Source organism: Anomalospiza imberbis, chromosome 11, assembly GCF_031753505.1.
Source record: "Anomalospiza imberbis isolate Cuckoo-Finch-1a 21T00152 chromosome 11, ASM3175350v1, whole genome shotgun sequence".
Taxonomy (NCBI): domain Eukaryota; kingdom Metazoa; phylum Chordata; class Aves; order Passeriformes; family Viduidae; genus Anomalospiza; species Anomalospiza imberbis.
In genome coordinates this window covers 10086505-10111739 of record NC_089691.1, presented here as the reverse complement: position 1 = coordinate 10111739, position 25235 = coordinate 10086505, and the positions used below count along the sequence as shown (strand labels likewise).

At 35.8% G+C, this 25235-nt stretch overlaps 1 protein-coding gene across 16 annotated transcripts in view; it reads left to right on the top strand.

Moving 5' to 3' along the window:
• The window catches only part of ERC2 (ELKS/RAB6-interacting/CAST family member 2), a 414962-nt gene that overhangs the window by 298196 nt on the left and 91531 nt on the right, over positions 1-25235 (top strand). For 15 of the 16 annotated variants that reach the window (XM_068201794.1, XM_068201809.1, XM_068201804.1 and 12 more), the window contains one exon: positions 9175-9240. In XM_068201794.1, the coding sequence (XP_068057895.1) occupies positions 9175-9201 (27 nt within the window). In that variant the 3' untranslated portion in view covers positions 9202-9240. Of the gene's footprint in view, positions 1-9174; positions 9241-10335; positions 10906-25235 lie in introns of those variants that run through there. The other variant, XM_068201795.1, reaches the window with a different exon arrangement.

The window sequence follows — 25235 nt, the reverse complement described above, 5'->3', positions numbered from 1 at the left end:
AGATTTTTAAAGAAATAAAATGTACAGTGTTCTTAATCTCCTAAGAGTTTCCTGAATACCTGAGCTGTAGTGGATTCAAAGCTGAATGCTTTACTCTGTGGTCACCAGGGCTACAAATATATTTTGATTTTGTTTTATGAGAGATTATGTGCTCATAGAAAATAATCAGATTTTTAGAAAAATGTGAGTATCATAGGGTGTGCTTTAGGAACTGGATGCCTTCCAAAAAGTTGGCCCTATTCTTAGAACTATAATTGAGGATGGAATGTCACATGGTGCCTAAGAATGTAAAAAGATGTCCTTTTACATCTTCTAATCGTGTCTGACTACACAGATTTTTTTTCTTACTTAAAACATTTTTGATGGCTCTTCTACAAGATTTAGTGTTTAGAAGTAATTTGTTACAAACTCACCAACAAGTTTTCTGTTGCTCTGAGACATCAGCAAGGAGGTCTAAAAGGTAATTCAAGGTTTCTGAACGATCCTCCTATCTAAAGGAAAAGTCCTCCTTATCAGGACAGAGATGGGGCAGGCTGTATCTCTGGAGCTTTCCTTCTTCCAGTCACAAAGCCAACTGTTCCAGAAGGAGCCTATAGCTGTCTTACTATTAAATGTGCCGCATTTTAAACAGGCTTATTTAAAATATGCTGGTAAACTCCAGCATTTGAGAAAAGAAATCACATGCAGTGATGCGTGAAACGTGACAACAAACTGACTGTCACCAAGTAGGTGTATGCCACTAAAACTAACTTTTTGAAGAAGACCATGTGCTCTGAAAAAAAAGTGTTTATTGATTTGTAAAGTGATGACTGGTCTTGGCAACAGGTCCTTATTAATCAGCTGGAACTGCTAAATATCCTTGGAGTTGCTGAAAGACGATATGTGAAAAACCCTGAACAGGTCAGATGGGATTTTGTTTGAGGTGGATGACTTGGAAATCAGAACCACAGGACAGTCAAACAATGATTATTGTTTTAGTGTCTGGATCCTGATCGACAAATCACTGTATTGATCTATATGCAGTTTTAGGGGAAGGGAGAGCATGCTGCTTTGTGTGTTTTGGCAGTCCTGGTCATTAGCATAATGCCTTGTATTCTGTGGCCACCCTGGAAAATTGCCAACCTCAAACTCCTGAACAGGCCTCAGTAATATCAAGACTGAGATTTTTCCTTTAAAAAAAACCCCAAAACAAAACCAAACAACAAAACCTAACAGCCATAAAGACATAGAACAAACCAGAGTATTTTAGCTATTTTAACCTAATGCAAATAACCATGGTTATTTGAAAAGCAAAAAAAATTCTTCAAATTTCTTTAGACTGTGAGTAGAAAGTTGAGTCAGAGCAGAAGTTTAGTACCTGGAAAAATGAAATATCTTGTTTGGGAATTTTCTGCATCATTGAAACTTTGTGTTTTAGTTGTTCAAGAATAAAGAAAAAAAGAGAAAATAAGGAGAAAACCAACGACACTGTCCTACATAAAAGGAGTGATATGACATAGCTGCCTAATGCACTAAATTGGAGTTACTGCCTTCCTCCGTGACTCAGATTTTGTTTAATATTCTGTGTGTTTCTTTATCCTGTATGTTTACACATTGTTTTTAGGCAGGTGTGAGCTTGCTCTTGTCTGTTCCCCAAATGGATGTGAACTTGTTCTGCTGGTGCCTCAAGCTGCAGGGCAGCACGCAATTGCATTAGCACAGAGCTGAGCCTGCACTAAGCTCATTGGAGTCACATGGATTTATTTAATTTAGGAATTTGGGCAGGGCAAGGTTTGCTTGTCAGTACTTTCAATATAAACAATCTCAGACATATCCACTGTAAATAACTAGTATTGTGCTGAATTAATGTTTTGAGAACTCAGAAGTGCAGTGCAAATTAGTCAGATAAATGCTTTCAAATTTTTAATCTTCCATCTAATTTTTCATCTTTGCTGCACATATTCTTCTTCTGGAACAAAGAACTTGTGATTCATATCGCACATTGTTCAGACTTGTTGAACTGAATGCAACAAAATCCTATTTGTATCATGGTCACCTTTAAAACACCAGTTTTCCATTTAAGTTGTATGCAGTTTTCATAGCTATATTGTTTATTATAAGCAGCTACTGAATGGCAAATACTTCTCTTCTAATGAGGAAGTAACTTCTGTCTAAGCATTTCCCAAAACTCAATGAGTGTTATCATGTGCTTATTTCAGTATCTATAGAAAATTTTGCCTGACATCTATCCAGGTATTTCTGTCTACTTTGTCCTAAGAAGAAAACTGAAATAGCTTTCCACAGAGACTTGTCCACATTTTGAGCTTTGGCTTCAAACCTAAGGATCATTGCGGGTTACATTGTACTCGTGATGGAAGAAAAGAGGGAGCCTTGAAGTTTGGAAGAGTATCTCTGAATCTGAATTTATCTTTCAGGAATACTCTGGTTCTTGATTTTGATTTGCTGCCATTTTGCAGTTACAAACATTGTGAGCTACTCAAGATTTCTCACTTGAAAGTAAAAGCCAATGGAAATTTGAAATATTTATTAATGCTTTTGTTATTCCTGCCTCTTAATTGCAATTATACTGTAGCCAGGCTACTTTTTAAACATCTTTTAGTGATATTAAATTTTAATTTACAAAAAGACCAGCTAAACTGGAGTTGTATTAAAAACAAGAAGTAGGAAATAAGTTTTGCTGTCTTTGATACTCCAGGAGATGAATTTTTCACATTGAAAAGTTATACTTCTCCTTTGCTTAGAGAAATTAATTTATATTATATTTTGAGGTTTAATGAATGTGATATAAATGTATACACACTTAGCAGTGTGTATATTTATATATATATCTATATTTATATGTTAGCTTTCCAGTCTTTTCCACATATGGAAGAATTTTTTGAGATCATGTTTAGCTATAGAACTCTCTCCCCTTCATTTCCCCTGAATGTGTGTGTTATAATATACAACACTTATATAGAGGTTTACATTTATCTTACATTTCTTAGTAGAAAAATTATCTGCCACCATCATAGTCTAAAACAGGTCTTTAGACCAACTGAGAAAGCCAAAAATGCATTTGTGGGAGACAGTAACTTGATAACAAAAGTTGCATATCTGGCGCTGGTTACTTAAGTGAGATAACATGTCACAGGCTTTCACTACAAAGGGGACCATAAATTTTTGCATTGCAAATCTGATTTCACGGACCACTTCTTGTAAGAAGCATTGAATTTCCGCTTCATCTAGTGATAAAACTTTAGAATGCATGAGTATCTGGTGAAACATCTTATTCATGTTAATGCTGGTCTGGGTGCTGTAAAGTAAATGGTCAGAAACACCATTTTGCTTTCCCCCATGGCCGTGATTGATTTTAACTCAACTATATTCAAATAGAACAAATGGTGAGATGGGATTTAAGGCCATTTTCATAACTGGGTGATGCATGGTCACTTGTGACCCCTTCTGTTATGGATAACTTTGAAAATAGACCTCTGACATAAATACATATTGCTGAAGCAATTTTTGAGATTTATTCAGCTTTTTGAATATACAAGTGAAACATAAAATAAAGACCTTTTAAAGCTCTATGCCCCAAAACACTTAAATGAATCCACTGTTAGTCTTTGCACTTTTTAGCTACAGGCTCAGTTCTTCAAATCATTCATGCACAAAACTCTTCTGTAGTCAATTGTTCTGTGCGCGGAGAGTTCATGTGATTAGTCCTCAGCTGTGTTTGCTCCTAGAAACTGAGCAGCAGAGGAAAGTCTCTCTAAGCTCTGAAAGATTCTGATTTTTAGACTAAGTTCTTGATTTGAAAGAAATGTCATTGCATAGCAGGTAGATTTCTTTGTAAAAAGGGGAAATTAATATTAGTAAATGTAAGTATTTGCTGTAAGTAGGACAATTTCACAGTTCAGAGCCAGCAGTTACATGTTTAATGACCCATTAGAGGCTGTAGATAATAAGGAGAGCAGTGTAAATCAGTCATCAGAAAGTTAGTTGTAGAGATGAGCAGGTTATCACTAGATTTATTTAACCCAAGTTAAGACATTAATTCTTAGCATGCAGGACATGAAAGAGAAATGTGATGAGCCTTGTCAGGAAGGGTCTCCTATTGTGGGAAGAGAGCCAGAAAAGCTTAACTCATCAAGTTTTTAATGTTGCCTGTATTGCGAAAGCTAGGAGGAGATCAGGACTTTTTTTTTTTTTTTAAATAGATTTTATAAAGATAGTTGCATGCCACAGGAGTGCAGGGGGTTGTGCTCTAACCAAATTTTATGCACATATTTTCATGAGATGGCCACATAGTAATGCAGACTTCTTTTGTAGTCTTCGAGTGCACCTACATTGGGGTTTTAGTTCTCATCAAGAATGCAGATTTGAATCAAATCCTCCTGGTCATTCCCACTTCTTGCATATGGTTCATATCCACATGTGGTGTTGGATTGGGCACCCCAAGTTCCTGTTTGATTCAAGTTAAATGTAAGATACATTCCAGGAGGTCCTCCAACACTGTGAAATTGCTAAAGGGAACAGTTTTGGGCAAAATTATTTCAGAATACACCCCAAGACAGGTGTATTGTATAGAGGTGATTCTCAGGACCGTTGTAGGGGCTGTAGATCTGTTGCTGTTGGAACACAATTATTACCTCCTGCAGCTACTCTATGCTCACCAGTGATCAAGAATATGCTACATGCAGAATGGCAATGATTGGGCTGAAAATTTTTGGCATCTGATTATTAAAATTTTGTAGATAGACCTTATTGTGTAGACCATGATTAAAGTTCTCTTTTGTTTCTAACCTGCTGTGTGAGGTAGTCCCTGTTACCTGGAGGCCATTGTCTCAAATTTACTGCTGACACAGATGAGCCTTAGAGAATTGATGGCTAAGAAATCTCCCTGCAAAGCTTGCATTGAGATACACTCCAATAACAAAACAGAAAATGTCTCTGTACAAGCCTTTTACATCTGCGTGTAGTGTTTTCCAACCACTGTTTTTTAACTTCCTCATTTTGATACTTTGAAGCCATATTTGAGGTTTTGTGGCAATTGGATCAGAGCAGTAAATCACATTTAGTGACAGCAGATACTTGTTTTTAAGATAGTAGGCAATTATAGTAAACAGCAGCACAGAAATTTAAGAAAAAAGCAAAAATATGAAATAAAATCAATTATTTGTAAAAGGCCTTAATAGTATTTGAGATGATTCCACTTTACTATAAATACAGGTCCAAACTAGATGCTGAGATGTCTGTCCTAAAAATACAAGGCATTCAATATTTTAAACACTCCAAATTGTTAACAATTTTATGGCAAGTGTGTATACTAATTTCTCAAGTCAAATGGTATCTCTCAAACTTTGGGTGTTTTCCTGTTTCGCTTGTCAGTAACTGAGATTTTGCTTTGCAGTTTTTGTCATTGAATTGCTGTTCTTGACCTTATAAACCAATGAAAGATCCAAGTTTAAAAAGCAGTTAACGTACACAAACATTAATGAAAAATTGCTTGATTGCAGTTTATTGTTTGAAAGAGCCATAGATTAATGATTCTGTAGGATACACACACTGATATGAAAAACTAAGCATACTTCTGGAATCCTCTGTTCCAATATTAATAAATGATAAGGCAGAACTGCAGCTTTTATTTTGCTTCACTGTGTGTCAAGAATGCAAAAATAAGTAGTGAATTTTATTTGTCTCAGAACTTCAGAGAAGAATTCTGTATTCACTTAATTATCTGTTTGCACTGAGGCACCAAACCTTAGCTTCTTGATACAATACTTTATTCATGGAACCTGTCAAAATTACAGTCCTGATTCTTATGTGCTTTTTATCCAGTGCTTTTGGGTACTTGTTCCTATCCATATAGAAAAAATTGTAACTGTAAGCTAGGATTTACACCAGTTGAGACTGGTTTTGAGGTTGTTCTTAGTATTAAAAGTTTAAAATACAGTGATGCTATTGTTTGGGGGTTTTAGTGGTTTTTTTTTTTTTGGGTTTTTTTTTTTATTAATATTTTTATTCAATTTTATGTCAAGACAGAACACTGCTTAATTTTATTAAATTGCTGATAAAAAAAATTGGAAAATGTGTAATAAAATTTTCTGTACAGGATAAGATGGATCATGGCACACATTTTCATTGAAACAGATGTGAGAAAAAAATTATGGAAGAGGATTTTTCTTAATTGTAGCTGTTGAAGGTTAAGTGGACTGTGATCATAATGTGGACTACTCAATAATTTCTTCATCAAATCTATAATTTCAACATTAATTTTAATATAATTAACCATATCTTTTAGAAAGTGTCGAAGAATTGGTATGAAATCTTCAAATCATCCAGAAATGACAAATTATTGAAAAATATATCCTGTATTTACAGTGTAACTACATCCTCTAAATCTCTATCTAGATGTTTTTTACTAGAGAAAAGATCTGTCTCTTTTTCTCTGTGTTACTTACTAATGATCAGAAAATCCTTTAATGTTTTCTGAGGGATCCATTAAGTTGAGTCTCCTTTTTCTCACTGCCAAGTTTATTTTTCAATAATTTTCTAGCTGTTTCCAGATCTGTTTACAGTCTTTCAAATATTCACAAGAGTGTGACATGAGGACCAGATGTGAAATTCTCTGAATGGTCTTATGCTACTGTCTAGAGATGCAGCAAAAGTTCTGAGTTTTCTTTCTCTGCCTGTATTTATCTTGGTAAATCCAACGTTGTACACGTGTTCATTTCCACCATGACCTGTAAAGACCTTTTTGATGTCCTTGATTTCAGAAGCACTTCCCTTTCTTCTAGGCCTGCCCTATATGTTTTCCAATTATGATAGTGGATTCATGATTTCAGGCATATGTATATATATATCTGATAACATTTATTCAAAGAATTCCACATCTGTTCACTTTTCCAAGAAGACTGTTAAGCTTTTCTTTCAGATCATGGGTATATGGAACAAGTTTGGGATGAGAAAGATATCTGTGGGTCCCCTTCCTTCTCCAGCAAACATTCATTCAGTACAGAGCTACTTGTTCTGACACTGTGTCATGTGGCACATAATCAAATACCTTACAGAAATCTCAGCATATTATTTCAAAGCACTTACCTTATCAAAGAGTCTCTCTGTAATTGGAAAAGATAGAAAGTTACTTTGACAGGGCTGGTGCTCAATAAAGCCACGTTGATTGACATTAACTGAGCTCCAGCTTTTAATTTATTGCTTTTTGTATATCAGGATCAGTGTCAAACTATATTTGTCTTTAATTTCCCATAAAACTCTTTACAAATATTTGACAATATTTGATTTTTCAACTCTTCTAGAATTCTGCCAAAAGGAGATGGCACAAATAATTGAAGTAAAAATGAATGTCTGCCTGTTTGAAGAATTCAATACTCTAAACAGTAAACCAGCGGTGTGTAGTTAAGGGAGGAGCCACTTTGTAACCTCTTGTAGCATCCATTTTGTTGATTTCTTGCTGGTTTTAAGGATATCACCAAAGATTAACCTAATGTATTATGTTAGTGAAATAGGATCAAACTAGTCAGTGGAAAAGAAATCCTTCACTCTTTCTTCAACCTTTACTCTGACAAAAACTCTTGTCAACTTGAAAGTCAGTTCAATTAGCATTAGTGGGCCTGACCAGGAGTGGCTCCTGCAGAATTCAGAGGCAATTATTGTGTTTTCAGTGAGGCAAACCCAGCTCATTGGAAGTTTTAAAGAATCTGTGCCTTTGTTTAAAAAATAAATTAGGATATTCAGGCCTTACTCTGCCTTTGCTTTTTGGTGTATTTGTGCAGACCTTATAACTCAGATGTGTTTCAAGTCAACTTTAAAAAATTTACCCACATTTCTTCTGTGTTAAATGATAGCTAAGTTTATAGTGGACTGTCAGATTTCTTTACTTAATTCAGCAACATGCAAGACATCTATCTTAGCATCTGGTTTTTAATAACAGTTGACATCTGGGAGCTCTTTTTTATTCCAGAATGGGTTGGGAACAGTAGTGATACTGGCAGTGTATATTTTCAGGCTAAAATTCCTGTCCATTTCAATCATAATTAATTACCATTCATTTTATTAAATTTTTAGATTTAATTAAGTGCCAGCAATATATGTTACACCAGCTAACGTTCAAGGTTTTGAAATTATTGAATGGATTTTTTTTTTCATGTTTCTAAGATATTAATGGGTGAATTTTAAGGACAGCTAAAATGATCTAATTTTATTTGATTTTGAAATCCAGAGTTAAATGAAAAACACTGCTGTGCACCTTGAAGTTCTAGCAGCTGAGTATCACATCACTGGGCAGAGTGGAACTGTGTATAGAGATATCTGTGCATGTGCACACACATCTCTGTGTGTACAGATAAAGAGTCATTGTAAAATTGCAATCTCAGTGTATCTGGGGAAGAACATTTCAATCTCCTGGTTTAGTTCATGTTTAGTTTTTAGATTTTATTAAAATGTATTTTGTTATTAAATTCAAGCTTAGAATAAATGTGAAGAAATACTTTCTGCTTTCAACTTATCTACCATAAATTAACCTGCTTTAAAAGCAAATTCAAGAAATTGTTATGAATTTTTGTATTTGTCATTAATGTTATTTATCCCTAAAACTCGAAATGAATAAACTTAATGGTTCAAAACTGGAAAAAAGGGGAAAAACTATTTAATAGCATCCAAAAATGAGCAGTGTTTAACATGTGTTGAAAAGATAATTTAATTGATAGTATTTTGGAAAAGTGTATTTTTACTTTGTTAAAGATAAATGTTTTGGTTATTCAGCAGTTTTGTATCTTTTAATAAAATGTAAGACAATTTGATTAATTTTTTTTGCTTACTTAAAGTTTTTGACCTTTTTTATTGCCCTCAATGTTAGTTTGAATTGCACGCAATTAAAAAATAGATAATCTTTTAATATTTAATCTTATAATCATCTTCCTACACAGTTTTAACTGGGAGGGAAGAAAATTTACATCACTGTTGTTGTTTTTTCGGTTGCTATAGATGCAGATTCTTGTACATGTAACACAAGCTTGTTCAGTTGTGTTCACTGGCTTATATTAAAAAAAAAGTCACGTTGTTAACAGCCAAGAAAATTGTATTTTATATGCACCAAAGTAACAAACCTTTCTTTCTTTCTTTCATTCCAATGCCAACACCTTCTCTGTGCATCTCCTCATGTCTGGCACACAGGATGATGAGGAGGGTATATGGGCATAGCCGTTCCTATAAACCAAAGTTCCAGTTTTGTTTTGAGGGGTGAGAAACTCTCTTTTCTCTCTTTTTCATGTTGCAGTCTAATTGTTATGTTTTCTTTTACCCTGCATGGAGCTGTGTGTTTCTTGACAAGTGTGTTTGTGAATGCTGTAAGGATGTTTTCTCATATGCAGTGAAAAATGAGAAACTGTGTCTAATGGTTTAATGGTCTAGTGGTTTTGTTTTTTTCATATTTTATTGTGGCTAAAGGTGTAGGTGGGTACAGAACTTTAAAAGACATGTATTTGTATCTGTCTAGACAATTTTCTTTTTAACAGTAGGTAAGTTCTTTAAACTAGTTTTAATTTGCTGTACCATCTCTAAAATCCCTGTAAGAGCACTGCAATATCTTTGCAGAATGTGTATGAAAGTTTGATACTTAGGAAATTTTGCCACAGATTAGGCATGCAGTTTTACTAGAACAGAATTTATGAAATGCATAGAAAAACGTGAGACTACCTTTTTAGCGGAAATGTTTTAGTGACATTTTAAAACAAGTAGCAGATATTTAGTAAGGGAAGCATAATCTGTCTGTGCAAGACATACTCTTTCCTGAAACATCCCTGCAATAATTTGCTTGTCATATTCAAGAGTACAAAGTGCAGCTTGAATTGTTTGTCTCAAATTATGTGTAAACACTGTATTGTCATGGTGTGTCAGGTATTGGTTGATGCATATCCACTTGTTTGGGGCTTGCCTTGGAAGCTGTGGGTAATTTGTAGCTCAAAATCACCGTGGTCTCAGCGTTGCTGAGACACCAGGCTTTGGTGGATTGCTTGTAGAAAATGTTGCTCACAACTTCTTACAGGAACAGTTTGGAACAGTTTTATTTACTTCAGTGGGCCTGCTCAGAGGAGCAAAATTTACTCACATAAGCAAAGATTAATGTCTTATTAAATCTTCCACACATTATGTTGCTTTTGGCTTTTTACCATTCTACCTCTCACACTCTGCTGATTTTCATAACAAGTAGTACGGCTGAGGGAATCAAATCCCTCAGTCAACTAACTGTATACTAAAAATCAGCATCGATAAAATTAAATTGGGTGTATATCCATCTTATTTAGAAATCTTCTATGTATTTTTTTGTTACTGCAGACATCTATCAAAAGCTAATTGTGAACATGAAGAAAACAAGGGATGCAATGAGAATGAACATGAGGAATATATTTTATGTTGGAGAGGAAAATAGAATAGAAACAATTTAATTTTAAAAGTATTTGAACTGCAAGAATATGGGCTTCTAGAAAAAATCTTCACCTTACTATTTTGTATTTTGTATATTTGTCCTAATTTGTGGTTATACAGTTTAAATTATTTAAACTGTGACTGCATTTCCAGTGCAACATGGAACGTGTTTATGAACCAAAGCATATTTTTGCCCTTTTAGAGACTCAAACCCACATTTGATTTGTTTTAAGAAAACCTGTGTATAACGAATACAATGATTTTGAAAGCTGGCTGACAAGAGACTGAGGGAATATTTATTTAGCATTTATTAGAACAATGTAAAATAGATTATATGCTTTTCAATTATAGTTGATTTTTCTTTAAGAGGATTTTTTTCCCTACCAAAAAACATAAGTGCCCGATATACCAAAATATTTGCCTTCTGATCTTGTTTTGTTTCAAGACTAATGGTTATGATTGATTTATGCAATCAAAGCTTTTCTGGAGGCCATGAGGTGGGACTCTGCCTCAGTAAAGATGGAGCAGATTTGGTCTCTAATTATGTTTAAAACTTATTTAGTTAAAAAAAAAACCAGTGCAATCCCTTTAAACTTCAGGATGAGGAAGTGTTCTGAGGTTAAAGAGAGGTGGTTACTCGTTAGGGAACAGGCAAAAGTGTTCAGGGAAATCTCCCTGGCCAGCCCATTTAGTAGCCAACGTAGCTGCAGCGCTCAAATCTTGTTAGAAACGGGATCTCTTCCCCTCTCCTCACCCTTACAGAGGAAAAAAAAGTAAGAAAATCATGAGGTGATGATAAGTTTTAAGAATTAAGCCTATATAGCAATCTGTCATGGGTAACTGAAGCCATGTGACCCTCAGGAAATGTTTTGTGGCACGGCTGAGGAGTGCAGGTAGAACACAAGCGCTTGTTTTCCCTTTCCAGTTTCCAAGCACTGAAGTGCAGCAGACGCTGGAAAAACAGTTCAGGCTTTGCCACAAGCTGTCCACGAGTGAGAGAGAGCTCGGCACAAAACCTGTTTGTACAGTATTTTGTTTGTACAGTACTGTAGACTGCGTTCTGTGTCAGATGTGAAGTAGATCGGATGTTTGAAAAGATGCTGAGGAATGTTTGGACAAATTTATTGCTGTGACATCCTCAGAGCAGGGTTACCTTCACACGTGAAGCAGAGAGTGACTGAAGCCTGGGCCGGGCCGCAGCTGATGGCTAGTGCTTTTGGAAGTAGGATCATAAGGCTAGACTGGCTAAATTTCATTTTAGGAGCAGCCCATAAAGTCTGTAAATTTAAAATTTGGCAGTAGTAGACACTGTGTAGACACTTCACAAGGCATCAGTGCCATTCAGTAAAAAACTCCTTCAAAACAGAAACTGTCTGCAACATGGATGAAAGAATATTGCTCAGGCAAATATTCACTGTTCACTTCAAGCTATTGGATGTGTTACATATGCTTCAGGGAGGAGGAGAAGGCTGTTATAAAACAAATGTGGTGCCTAGATTTGTCTTTGCTGAGATGTGGTGAACAGTTCTCTTTCAAGATGTGCTTGCTAAAGCTAGCAGTACAAAGCAAAACAAAATTTGGTCATGTTGCTATAAAAGGGTATGTTTAAAGACATTAACTATTAGCTATTGTTCTGCTTTTTGTTTTCATTATTTCAAGTTAGGACTTTGGTAAATAATTTATTTTTCTTTTTGTTTGGCTTGTTTTGGAAAAAACATGCTAGCTTTGAAATGAGCATCAGTAGCATGCAAGGCAAGGGAAAAATAAGGAGCATGACGGTTTGCAGTGTTCATTTTAATTTTCTCATTGAGTGTGTGAATACCAGCTCTATGCTTAATTAGATAAATGGGTGTTGCTACATTGACTGGAGCCCAAGGGCATTTTGGATTTGTGAATTTTTAGGCATGATTGTTGTTGAACTGTAACTTAGTTTTTACTAAACAAAAGAAGGAACCTCCCAAGCAATGTTTGTTTTCTGAACTGTGGACAGATTTGTGACTAGTCTTTATTCCTGTTAAAATACTTTTATTCTTAGTGGAAGACATTTATAGCTTTTATTTTTATTGGGACATTTTATATTTGTTTAAAAGTTACCTTTCTTTTATTCTTAAAGATTTCAATACTATTCTTAGTATTTTTAGATATTAATTGCTCACTGCTGAAGACAGAGGGTTTTCATTAGAAGTAGGAATTTGTTTAGCTGTATGTATTTGGTTATTTTTTATTGATTATATACTGGCAATATGTCAATCACTTTACATCAGCGTTAAGGCTGGAAGTTGAAACTCTAGGCCTGTTTAAGTTAATGAAAGCCCTGTTATTTATTTCAGTACTGTTCAGTTTTTACTCAAAGTTTCTTCCTTTTGATTTTTCTATTCATAATACACACACATAGTATTCATAGCACCAGTGTATATACACAAATGTATTCTCAAAATTATTCGTATGAACTAGATGCTCTTTGACAGGCATTTATCTAATCTTAAACATTGTATTTATGAAGCACCAAATCACCCTCATGTGTAACTGTGGAAATTAATTATATAAATTTAATAGTTTTTTGTCTCTCCCTTGTATTTTAGCTGTGTGAGTCAGGCCATTCTGCTTGAACTTTGGCCTCAGCTTTTTCACTGCAGGTGCAGAAAGTGTATAAAAGAAGAGAAAATGTAGCTGATGAACTTCAAAGCTTTTGATGCGGTCAGTCTGAAGACAACAATCACAGGGCGTACCATCATCATCAGTCGTGCTCTTTTATAATCTTCCATAGTAAAAATAAATAACATACCAGGGTGGTTTTAAACACTGCAGAAAGTGAGAAGAGGCTGTATGCGTTTTCACAGCTTTCATCTTTGTTTTGAAATGCTATAGTTGTTGTAAACTGGAATAGTTAATTACTGATTTCACACAAGTAATCAAATCATCTGGCTGTTTTTTAAAATCTGAAGCTGTCGACATCTTGAAAAAAATAGCAAAAATCTGCTCTAAAGGTATGAATTCAGTGATGAATTGCATTGTGTTGGATTTCACATCTACAAATTATCATGAGAATTTGTGAAATTACTGTTATTTTATTTGTTTTGAAAACAGTTTAAAAGGGTTGTTAGTGAATATTAGGGTATGTGAATGTGGGACTTCCTGCAGATCATTCTGGTTGGAAGGTCCTGGTTTGTTTGGAAGCAAAAGTACCTCCTGACCTAATCAAAGGTCATATGCCATAAACTTTTGAATGTAAGATTTTACAATTGAACACTAAAAGATGAAAACAAAAATTGAATAAACAATATAAATTGTCCTGGGAAGTTTATGAAAAAATACAAGAGAAAATGTTTGTCAAAGGATGGAAAATTATACCTAATTAAAATCTTCCAATATCTATTTTTAATATTCTATTAGTTACAATACTGTAATACCACTTTAAAAATAAGAAAAAAAGTAAGAAAACCTCCCTGTGCTGACTTACTTAACATCAATGAAATACCAGTTGTCATTGCATTTGTCTCTTGGTTTTCTCAAGGAAAACCTCTGAGAGGTGATGACTGCTGTCAGAGATAGCCAGTCCCCCCAGCCACAAGCCTGGAGCCAGTTTGGAGTCACATCCACACCCTCTGTTGTGCTCTCTGCTCTTCTGGCACTGGTTCTATATGGGAGCAGGTTTTCAAATCACACACTTTCAATAAGGGCAACAGATCTTCAGGGAGTGGTGTCTGGAGCTCAGGCTGAGCTGAGGGGGGTGTAGGTGCAAAGAAACAAATAAAAGCATTTGGCTGTTCCAGCATCCTTGCATATTCCTTTCCTTTTTCTGACAGAGTAAAGGCATTGGGCAGGGTGGGAGTGTCTTGAGTATGAGCCTCAAATCACGGGCTGAAGCAGGATAATTTATAAACAATTCTACAACAGAGAGTAAAACCACAGAAAGATAAGGAAAACACTGGTTCATGTGATTTAATTAAGTTCCATATTTGCATCTTGGGATTGTTTTGACAATATTAACCTATTTGTATACTTTTTCTCTAGTAGTAAATACTAATGTAATGAATTAGAAAAAGCTAAGAAATGCCTGTTAATATTTCTGATTTCACTATACTGTCCCACTCTAATTAGTCATCTGTTTTGGCATCAATGTTCTTATTTGTTCAAAACATATCTTGGGCTAATTGCTCATTTCCAGTGGTGATGGAACGTCCCTGCATATCAGAAATGGCAGAGCCTTGCTGTTTCATTTTCTTCCTGTTTTGATCTTTGCTTTACAGACAATTAGCCAGTGCAAATATGTATAGGTCTGTTTTCCAGAAGAGCTGTGATTATTTCACTGGAGCCTTTCAGCACATCTGGCTGGCCAGACCATGAGCTCTTCAGCTTGGCTCTGAGTTCTACCAAAGCCAGCCAAGCTAGCTACACAGTTTATGCACTAGTTTTACTTTAAACCAGAACTTGTTTACTAAAATGAGCAAGGTACTCATTTGAACAGTGTTACTGAAGGGTTTGAAGAGGTCATATTCTCCTAGGGGAGAGGGATGAGAAGCTGGGCTCCTTCCACAGCACACCAGAATGGATGAGGAGATCTGTCCCCAGCCTAAGCTGTGCAGCTGTGCCAGCTGAGGATGTTAGTGCCACCCACCATTAGCCACTTGCTGCTCTTTTTCTGCTGGGATTGTAACCCCCCAGATCCATCAGCAGAAGAAATCTTGTCAACTTCAAGCCAGCTGAGCCAGGTTAGCATCAGTAGTGATGAGTGCCCATTCATCAGGCCAGCCTGGTTGTCCTTTCCTGGTGTGGATAAGGGAGCAGAGGAGCAGTGATAACATCCAGCTGATGGCTGGGGCACAGCAGCCAGTGGCACTAACATTTTCAAGTGGAAAAGCTTAGTCTGGAAGAGAATTATATCCATAAGTTAAAAGCAAAAGGACCAGTCCTGAAATCACTTTATCTTCAAAGGCTATAGCACCAATTTAGGTAATCAGGTTATTAAAATAATATAAATTTATCCAGTGCAGTTTTCATGTTTAACTAACCAGAATCAGAAACTCTTTGTTCATTTTGCAGATAGACATATTTCTACCAGATGCAAGCATGGAGATCAGTAATAAATGATATTTTCCATGGAGCTGTAATTTTGGAGAGTAAATCTGTGTCACGTTTTAGGAAAACAAGTTCTAATATTTTTTTTTGTTGGGATTTTTTGATAGATCTTGCAACAAGCTTTCTCTGAGCCAATTATATTAATAATATGATTAATTTTGTCACACATGGTTCTAGGGCCTTGAAATTAGGTGATAAATCTCAAACAAATCTGGAAGCTTATAAATGGCTACTGTTCCCAACGTGGCTGAGGCCTCATTCTGAGGTTGCTGGAGCCATCAAAGCAGCACAGTTGCATTCTTTGTGTTGTGTCTTACATCTGCTGAGCTGGCCTGCTGGTGAGCTTCTCATGAGGTTTCATTTTAGCTCCAAGAATATGGTGAGGGTCAAATGTAAACACTGAGGTAAGTATTTAATGGTTTAGGGATTGTGTTAGCTAGGATGATTTTGATTATGGCAATTAGAGGTTTTAGGTCTGACTTTTGTTCTACAGGCTGATAGGAATTTATACCTGAGTAAGTAATAACAGATTCCAACATTCTGATTGAATTGTGTTCAAGCCTTTTGCCTTGGAAGTGCTCTAAGATTGCCTTTATGTTTTTTTAAAGTAATTGAGTGTTATATCCTTACTTACATTAATTGCAGGGGAAAAATGATAAAGGTTTCTTGCCTTCAATGTTATAATGCTGAAACAAGTGTTTTTACCAATTTCTAAATTCTCTTGTGTGCTTTACTCTATATTGCAGCTGTGGTTAGATGTAATGAAAGCATCCTTATCCAGCCTATTTAACTTACCCACAGTTATAATATGTCTGAGATTGACAAAATTGTTGAGAAATTTATGTAGATCCTGCAGCATTCATTTGTAATATATTTATGAATGATAGGATATTTAAAAAAAAATATGTAAAACTGCTTGAAATTTGCTAGCTGCTTTTCTTCACCAGATTTCTTTACCAAAGCACATTCAGCTTTTAATCCATCTATTACACAACTCATCTTCTAAGATATCTTATTCTCCATTTGTCAATTTGCCTAATTTCTAAAGTCAGTGGCAGAAGCTTTATTAAGAAACTGTTGTATTATTAACTGTTTTATAAATGAAATGAGCTATTTTACAGTTTCACTGCTACAAATCTCTTTTCCTCGAGGCTTATAATCTATTTCCTATGAGTAACTAATATATGGAAGCATATTTAGAACTAGAATGACTCTTCATTTTTAAGAAAATGAATAATCCTCAAAAATATCTGCTAGAAGTAATAGTTCTTCAAATTGAACCTGTCATCCAAAAAGGCCTGTGACTGACTGTGAGAAAAGAGCTCAGAGTACTAATTCCTTTTTTTTCTTTTATCTCTTTTACTTAGTAAGTTTCTAATATTTCATTGGAAGAAGTGAAGACAACTTGTTCAAAAATTGCAGTGTCTTAGGATACCTTTTCTTTTGGTTTTGTGGGGAAGAGAGGTCTTGTATGTGAATCCTTCACAGATACAGTCATTGCTTGAAGGAAGTTTGAAAAGTTTTATCTGGAAGTGATTCTTTAGGAGAAAAATACTCTGTCTTTCCCTCTTAAATGCAGTGTAGCTCCAAAAATGTACTTTAAACAAGGTGAGTGTGAAAACCCTGCCTTAGTTACAGAAAAAAGGTACAGTACAGAGAAACGCCCATGAGCTCTCTGGCTATATTTGACTGCTGTTAGCACCAAGACCAAATGAGTACTGTCAGCTGTACTTTCACCAATGTGCTCTGTTTTTCCTTGAGGATTGATAGGTTTAAATGTACTGATTCTCTCCTTGAGTCTGTCAAACTTTGATCTGATGTTGAAGTGTTCAAAAGCTTCATGCGTTGCAGGGTTTCAGCGAACTTGATCTTACAGGTTTAACTTAAATATTGTTTCCATTTTGAAGGCTGTCATATGGGTGTACCACAAAGAGTGTTTGGTTTTAGCCCTGATGCCTTGAGTGGTGGTATGCAGCCAGTAACAGAATACTTGGAATAAAGAAAAATCCTGAAATGAATCCCTCCAGCTATGGGCCAGTTGAGAGCAAGAGAGACAGGATGTAAAGTAAAACCAGTATGTCTCCTTTGATCAAAGGATAGATTCCCCACCACCACCCAGCAGGTGATTAACACATAAGTACATTCTCCCCTTAATGGGTGGAGGGACAAAGCTGAGTATCTGCTTAGCACCCATAAAGCAAACTTCAGTTAATAACTGATGTTAGAAGTATTTCAAATGCTGTCTTTGTGCGTTCAGTTTCATGGTTAGATGTGATCTGATGCATGTAAGTGCAACTAAATTGTCTTAGAATAGGAACTTCTCTAAAGGAAGAATTGCTATGCACCTTATGAAACTGCATTTTTATTTTCAGAAAAAAAAAGCTCTTTCCACATGTAAGTGGTTACATATTTTTCATCTGTGTATACTTTCTATATTTAGAAAAATTCATTAATAGTCAACTGCACCATGGATTTGGAGTATGGTGCAACAGCCCTGCAGGGTGTGGTGGTACATGGTTTTATACATAAAAGCTGCTCAGAAACAGACTTGACCAGCTGGAAGATCTGAAAGCCACTGACTGTTTTTACTTCAGAATTAATGACAGTGCGTGTTTCAAAATTTTTTTTTTCTGAAACTATAATATTGGGTTTAGAAATCTTTATTTTCTCATGGTTTCATCATATTTTATTCATTAAGTGCTGAATACGTGTTTGTTGTAGAGGAAGAATGTAGCACATGAAGCTTCCACCGTCCTGGAGGATTTACAGCACAGCAACACATTGATGTCAGTAAACTCTGTAATTGTCCCACTGACTTTTTGAGGACGGGATTTCACACCAGAACTTTTGGAGAGAATGTCAACTATGCTGTTCTCATTTTCATGATTTTGATTCTCTTTGCAGTACAAATCATGAATGCAGTGACCAAAATCTAAGTCTAACACACCTTTGCTGTATTCTACTCCAGGTATGATATAAAAATCTCATCAATTAGTCTTTTTAATAAGTAGCCTCACTTGAATTGCCTGATGGAATATCATCTTAAGGAAAACTGTATTAGGAATTAATTGTAGTATAGATATTTTTTATGTGAAAGAAAATCAAAAGACCTGTCTCACCAAGCAGGATCTATCACCTGTCATCGTTCAGAGACCACTCAGCTAATTATGAAGCCCAGTATTTTTTTTTCATAATTTTATCATGTGAGATCAAATGTAGATATACATGACATAGATGGTTTTTAGTAAGATCCTGCAAACACTAATTAAAGTATTTATCCCATTTCCCAAGAACTCTTACATTCTTTTAATGCCATGATGGAATTTTTTTGAAATGGACAGAGATTCATTGCCAGATTCTAAAACAACATGGAATATATAAATCTAAAATAAAAAAAAAAAAGCTGCAGTATTAAAAAAATCAAGTGTGGATGTTAATCCCAAATCTATGAAAGCTGCACGGTCTAGTCTTGCTTTGTTGCAAGACTGCATTGTGGCTGGTCCAAATTGTCTGCATTGCTATTGGTATTATAATGTAATTTTAGCAAGCCTTTAGCAAAAAAAAAAAAAAAAAAAAAAAAAAAAATTGTTTATCAGCCAATCACTTTTCCTTAGATCAAAAGCAATAGTTGAAATATAAAACATCCAAATCTGCAGGAGAGGTGTTTGACAAAATAATGCAATTTAGTAAGATGGAAGAACATTGGTTTAAAATATTATTTACATATTGTTTTTCTATATTCTTCCCAGAAATGGTGGGTATAGACTGTGCAGAGTTTGCAAGAACAAGTTACTGTCTTGTCAAGTGTTTCCAAGACTGATTGTCAGGTGGTTCCAGCAGTGTGGTTTTAAAATGGTGACAGATAAAGGCTCTGTGGCAAGGTAAAAACAGGAGCTGAGTGTCAGAACGACTTATTCTGTGTCTTTGGGGGCATTTTTTTAATAGCGGGAAAAAGTGCTTTCTTCTTCCAGTGCCCAGTTTTATGTTGCTTCATGACTTTAGCTCAAGACTCCGTATTCTGTGACACACTGCTCAAAGCCATGTCCCGGTACAGTTGTGACAAAGCATCCCCAATCTCCTGACGCAGCCTGGCTGCCAATCACAGGTCGGCTCTGTCCCGAATATCCCAAATATCCCGGGGCTGAATTCTTGTTTGCATTTCCTTTACAGAGAGCCTGCGGTTGTTATTGCACCTGCTGGTGTTCAGTGTCACTGACCTCTCACCTAAAGCACCATCAGGTGCTCTCTGGCATCCAGCCCACTTCAATTAGCTTCATTTGTCATGTACTCCTATCTGCCAGCAAGCAAACTGCAAAAAGAGGTCAAAGTAGGGATTTTTCAAATGTAAATGTTTCCTGCAAGCTGCTGTTGAAACTTAGACATGTCATTCAAAATGCATGCTGCTGCTTGCCCAGTTCCTCAGCAAATTGTCTTTCACAAGAGCTTGCTTTTCTCAGTGTCTTTGCAAGTGTTGTCTGGGGTTGTTGCATGCATATTCCTATTGCCAAGTATTGTTGCAGGCAATAAATAAATCACAATATTTAGAGCATGTTTCACCCAGATGCTGCTTTGAAATACTGAATGAAAATGGGGAGGGGGAAAAAGTTTTAAACCACGAACAGAAAGGATCCAAGTATCTTGTTACAACTGGTGCTATTTTTTATATGGGATGTGTTCAGATTTATTTTACAATATGATATTGAATCTGCATTTTAATTTTAAAAAATGTTGTCCCCCTTTATGGTTTGGGATTTTTTTGCTAGTTTTTGGTGTTTGACTTTTTGGCTTATTTTGCTAATTTAGTTCCTAGGGCCACCATATGAGTAACCTAGTAAGATGTAGTTTCTGGTAGTAGGTGATCTTTTAAAACTCAGTGGTAATTAATGTCCTGAGGAATTGTGTGGATTCTGCAAAATTACTAAATATTTCAATGCCTGTGACAAGAGTACAGCTTGTGTAAAGTAGTTGTCCTTGAATTAAAATTACTGCAGGAAGACACTGCTATTCCCAGGAACTGAAATGAAGCATGATGAGGTGACAGAAAATATTCTTCCTGCCTTATAGAATAATAATTTCTTTTTGGTTTTGCCATTCTTATAAAGGAACTGAAACGTCATCAAAAAAACTATACAGTTGTATTTGGATCAAGATTTAGCAATTTTGGCTAAATAATATCCTGGCTTTCTTCTGCTGCTTTTTCATTCCCACTGCCAGTGGTGAGGAGGAAAGATTTGGCTTGGTGAGATGGGAGTGAGAAGGAAGAGATTGGTTGTGAAGTTGGGAATTGGCTTTCTGGGAGTGCATATTGAGGGAAAGAGTCCTCTCCAAACCTGTGATTGTCGTGTGTGATTAATGACAGAGCTGCAGTCCCGGGTGTGTTTTCAGCAGGGGGAGGCAGGAAGGAGCTGGAGAGCTGGGTTCGTTTTAGCATTGGGGCAGGGCTCAGTTTGTTTTGGCAGGATTGAACTTCTGAGACGGAGTGAAAAGGTGAATGGCAAAACAGGTTATTTGGGTTATGTCCAATGAGAGGGCTAGGTAAACTGTGTGCTAAGAGCATTAGGGATAGAATTAGGATACAAAGGACTGAGAGAAAAATAGTCATCATTTCTCTCAACTCTTCAAGTTATTCTTTGGTGGATTTTCTCCATCATTCTTTTGATTTCCTTTTGTTTCCATTTTCTCCTATTTTCCTTTTCTCATGATTTTTCCCTCTCATCTTTGGCTAATCTCACTTGACAATACAATTTATTTACTGTGGCTTTGCTATAGTTCATAATCTACTTTCCTACCCCAGATCCAACTTGTTTTCTCCCAGTTAAAATCATGGCTAGTGTAACCTTAGGTATCCAGTTATTAACTCAAGAAAATATATGTAAAGTAGATCATCTCACTTTTGCTTCTGGTTCCTTATTTCATAATTTAACTTTTCAAATAGTTTATTTTAATTAATTTGAGTAAATTCCCCAAATAGTCAAATTACTGCAATTTGTAATTTACTTTTGCAGGTATGTAAATGAACTGCACACAGCTGAAACCTCAAGACAGGAAAGGAGAGGGAGGTGAGGTCTAGAACACAAAGGAGGAGGAGGTTTTCCTTCTGCCTTTGATTTTGGCTGTGTTGTGCTAAAGCAGCTTTTGTTTGGTGATTGCTTCAGGCTATGCATGTGAAAGCCCCTTTAGAAAAGTGACTTTCAGAATAGAAAACAGTTGTTTTATTCATTGCTGAAGGTAATAACTAACACATACAAACTGTCTGATACTCTAGGTGAGTAAAACACAGAAGTTTTAATACAAAATAAACTGCCTGGGATTTAGTATGGATGGAGATGTAGCATACACAGGATCTTGCCAGCCCAAAGACAAATCTTCTGAAAGGCTCTTCCAATTGAGTTAGACAATTTATATTGATTACATTACTACAATAAAGCATGTGGGCAGTAAGAAATAGTCATAATTGGCACAGTGAGTTAAATTATCTTCAGTCATATACAGAACAGAGCATAGGAAAAAATGTAGCTGAAGAACAAGTCAAGTTTTAAGTCGAAAAACCCATGAAAAACTGCTAAACCAATAGTATTGTAACTGATTTTTTTTTCAGATGCTTTTATTTGGTTTTGTGAGCTACCAATATCACATGAGCAGTGAGAACTTGTCTTCTTTCATTGTGGCTTTTTGTCAATCCTTGCAGAAGCTCTACTCCCTTTAGGAAAGTTTAAAAAATTGTTCTTTTTTTCTCTATGTCTAACTGAAACTATACTGGAAAAAATATCTTACCTGATTTTTCTTGTCAGATGTCTACATTCAATGAGCTAGCCAGGCTGCATTTAGGTTTTGATTTGGTTTTTTTAGAATTGTCCATTAATGGATGGAGAATTCTGACATATATAATGGATTTAGAAACACACATGTACAATACAGTTAGATATAGAACATAAAACATAACATATAATAAAATTAGAGATTCACTTTTATTACTTAATGAGTTTTTGAATTAAACTCCTCAAATGTCGAGGTTAATAATACCCTGTCTCCTGTTTTCTACTTGGTAGAATAAAGTTTGAAAGGTCTTCACAGAATTTAACATATTCTAAATAATTTTCAGGAGCTAAGGAGTAATCAGGACTGGTGTAGGAAGTTGTATAGAAGATAAAGTAAATGGCTTTTTCCCTCAGTGTGGATGGAGCATCATTGACACTCTGCTTTTCATTTCTAAGAGCCAGGGCCTTGTCTGCTGGACTCTTCACTCTACAAAGACAGTCAAGGGCTGCTACTTGGCAGACTTTCAAGTCCACTCCAAATGCAGTTTAGTCATAGGAATCCATCTTGTTCTCCCTCCAATCAAGCAGATGCTTCCTAATTTCTGTTTGTCTATTTTCCTGTAGAACACAAAGAAGAGATTTTAGAAAGAATCTGTGAATAGTATAAATTTACTCCTATGAAATCAGGAATTACTCAAAACTTTGGGTGTGTGGTAGAGAAAGAATTTTGGATCCTTATTGCCAATTTCCAAGGCAACTGCTGAAATGAGTCTTGAACACTTGTTCTCACTTTAGCAATTTCTGGCAGAGACAATATTGTATAGGACAGCTTGTATGATATCCAAAGCAGGACAAAAATTTGGAAACAATGGAAGAATTTGGCACGTACTAATCTGTAGGGTGTGCACATAGTTTAAATAACTTTACAACGTGAAATCTCTGTGCTTGGAGTCAATAATCAAAAGCTTTACAGGTTTAGCAGAAAGAATTACATTTTGACAGAAAATCAACGTACCATAAAAAAAAAAATCTCAACATGAAACTGGAGTGCAGGATGATGTAGTGCACCATGTCCAAATCCTTTTTTCCCCCTTTTTCTGAACAAAGACCAGTACATACATGCAGATTGAAATAATGAATCAAATGTAAGTTAAGCATCAATATGTTTGGTGCACATAATTTTGTATCTGTATTTGAAAGTATTGATTTCCTTAAATTACTATAACATGTACATTTACATTTATTATAATGTTGTTTTTACAAACTCTCATTGACAGCAGATGAAGGGATCTCATCCTTATGTAAGAACCCATATACTCTTTTAATAGCTACTTTTTTGCCACTTGACATCTACTAAATTTCCCTTTTCTTCTGATTTTCTTAGAATTGTGCACTATTTGCATTACTGTGGTGAAAGAGCTGTATCAAGGAAAAGAACTTGACCAAAATGCCCGTGCACCATCAAAGAATTCCCAATGCTAAAAAACTGAGTGGGTTTGATTCACCAAATTTAAGCTGTCTTTATGTCTGGGCAGAAATCAGCTCTACCAGATTCCAGATCAGGTCTGTAGTGTTTTCCCAAGGATTTGCCACTTAGTAAAAAGGCAGCTTGTTGTGCAGAAGTCTTAAAAGTATAAACTCAGCTATTTTGGTTTTGTGGTTAGGACAGTGCTGTTTATTGATTTTCCAGGTAGGAATCTGGTAGGTTATCTAGCACTCAATAAATTACAATGTGGCCATTGAGCTAAAAAATCCCCAAGATACCTGCAGTGTCATCACTAGAAATTAATCAACCGGTCAATCTGCTTATTTAAAACAATATTTCAAAAATTACAAGATGCCCTCTGGCATGACTTCCTGGTTCTATAAGGATATATTTGCATTTGCTTCCTATCTACAACAGCTTCAAAGAAAACTCATTAATTGCCTGGATGTATATGCTATGTTTTGTTAGTTTATCTTTGCAAGCACGCTCTAAGCCCAAGTTGTGAATATATTGTACTAATTAAGTTAGCAATTTCCTAATTATTTTATTTTCTGAAAGCTTGAAAATTTTACATGAAAAAATAAATGTATCAACATTTGAGGTTAAAAGAATGCATGTCATGGCTCTTTCTTTAGCGATTAAGATACATTTTAATAGACTATTTTATTATCCTGATGTGTTCAAAGAAGTCCAGATCTAAATTCCTTTGGCCAGTTGGCTTGACTCTTCTTCCAGAGACTGAGCAGTGGTGCCAATTTTTTTTTATTCATCCTTATTTACACAGGGTGACTGGAAGCTTTCAGAGTCAATCATTCCAATCACTCATACCTGAACTGAACCCACATGAATGCAAATCCATCTGGCATTTACCCATCCCATTAAATTTGCATTTTGAGCTGTATGGGTTGCATGTTTCTTGCAGGCATAGTCAAATAGTGTTTATTATTTTGTGAGACCAGTTTGACCAGTAGCATCCTCTGTGAGGCAGGGAAAGAAGGAAGGGCTTATAAAGGCCACACTGAGGAGCAGTGCCCCAGCTGCTGTTCCCCCAGGGCTCAGGCAGTGCATGTGTGTGCTGGGCTAGGTGCTGCTCAATGTCCCTTTAGCTGCTCTGTGGTGTGAGGGTCAGGGTGATGAGGCAGAGCACGCCAGCTTTCCCTCCCAAAGGGTCCAGTTGTTCATATTGGCAGGAAGTTTTACTTACCAAAGTGGTTAGCAACTGGCAAAGTGAGCACATGCAGCTCTGAGGTGTTCCTTACACACATTTCTTCATGGGAATTTCTTGTGTTAACAAAGGTACAGTATGCAGCGTGCTTAATATGCTGCTTTATTTATCAAGGCAAAGAAACAACTGTATGAGGAAGGTCAATATACAGTAAAAGTTATTTTAGGTTGAAGGTCGATATGTTGGTGCTTGTGGTTTGTTGTTTAAATCTTTAGAGATTTTATGTATTAGCACTTATTTCCTGGAAGTTATAGGAATGATG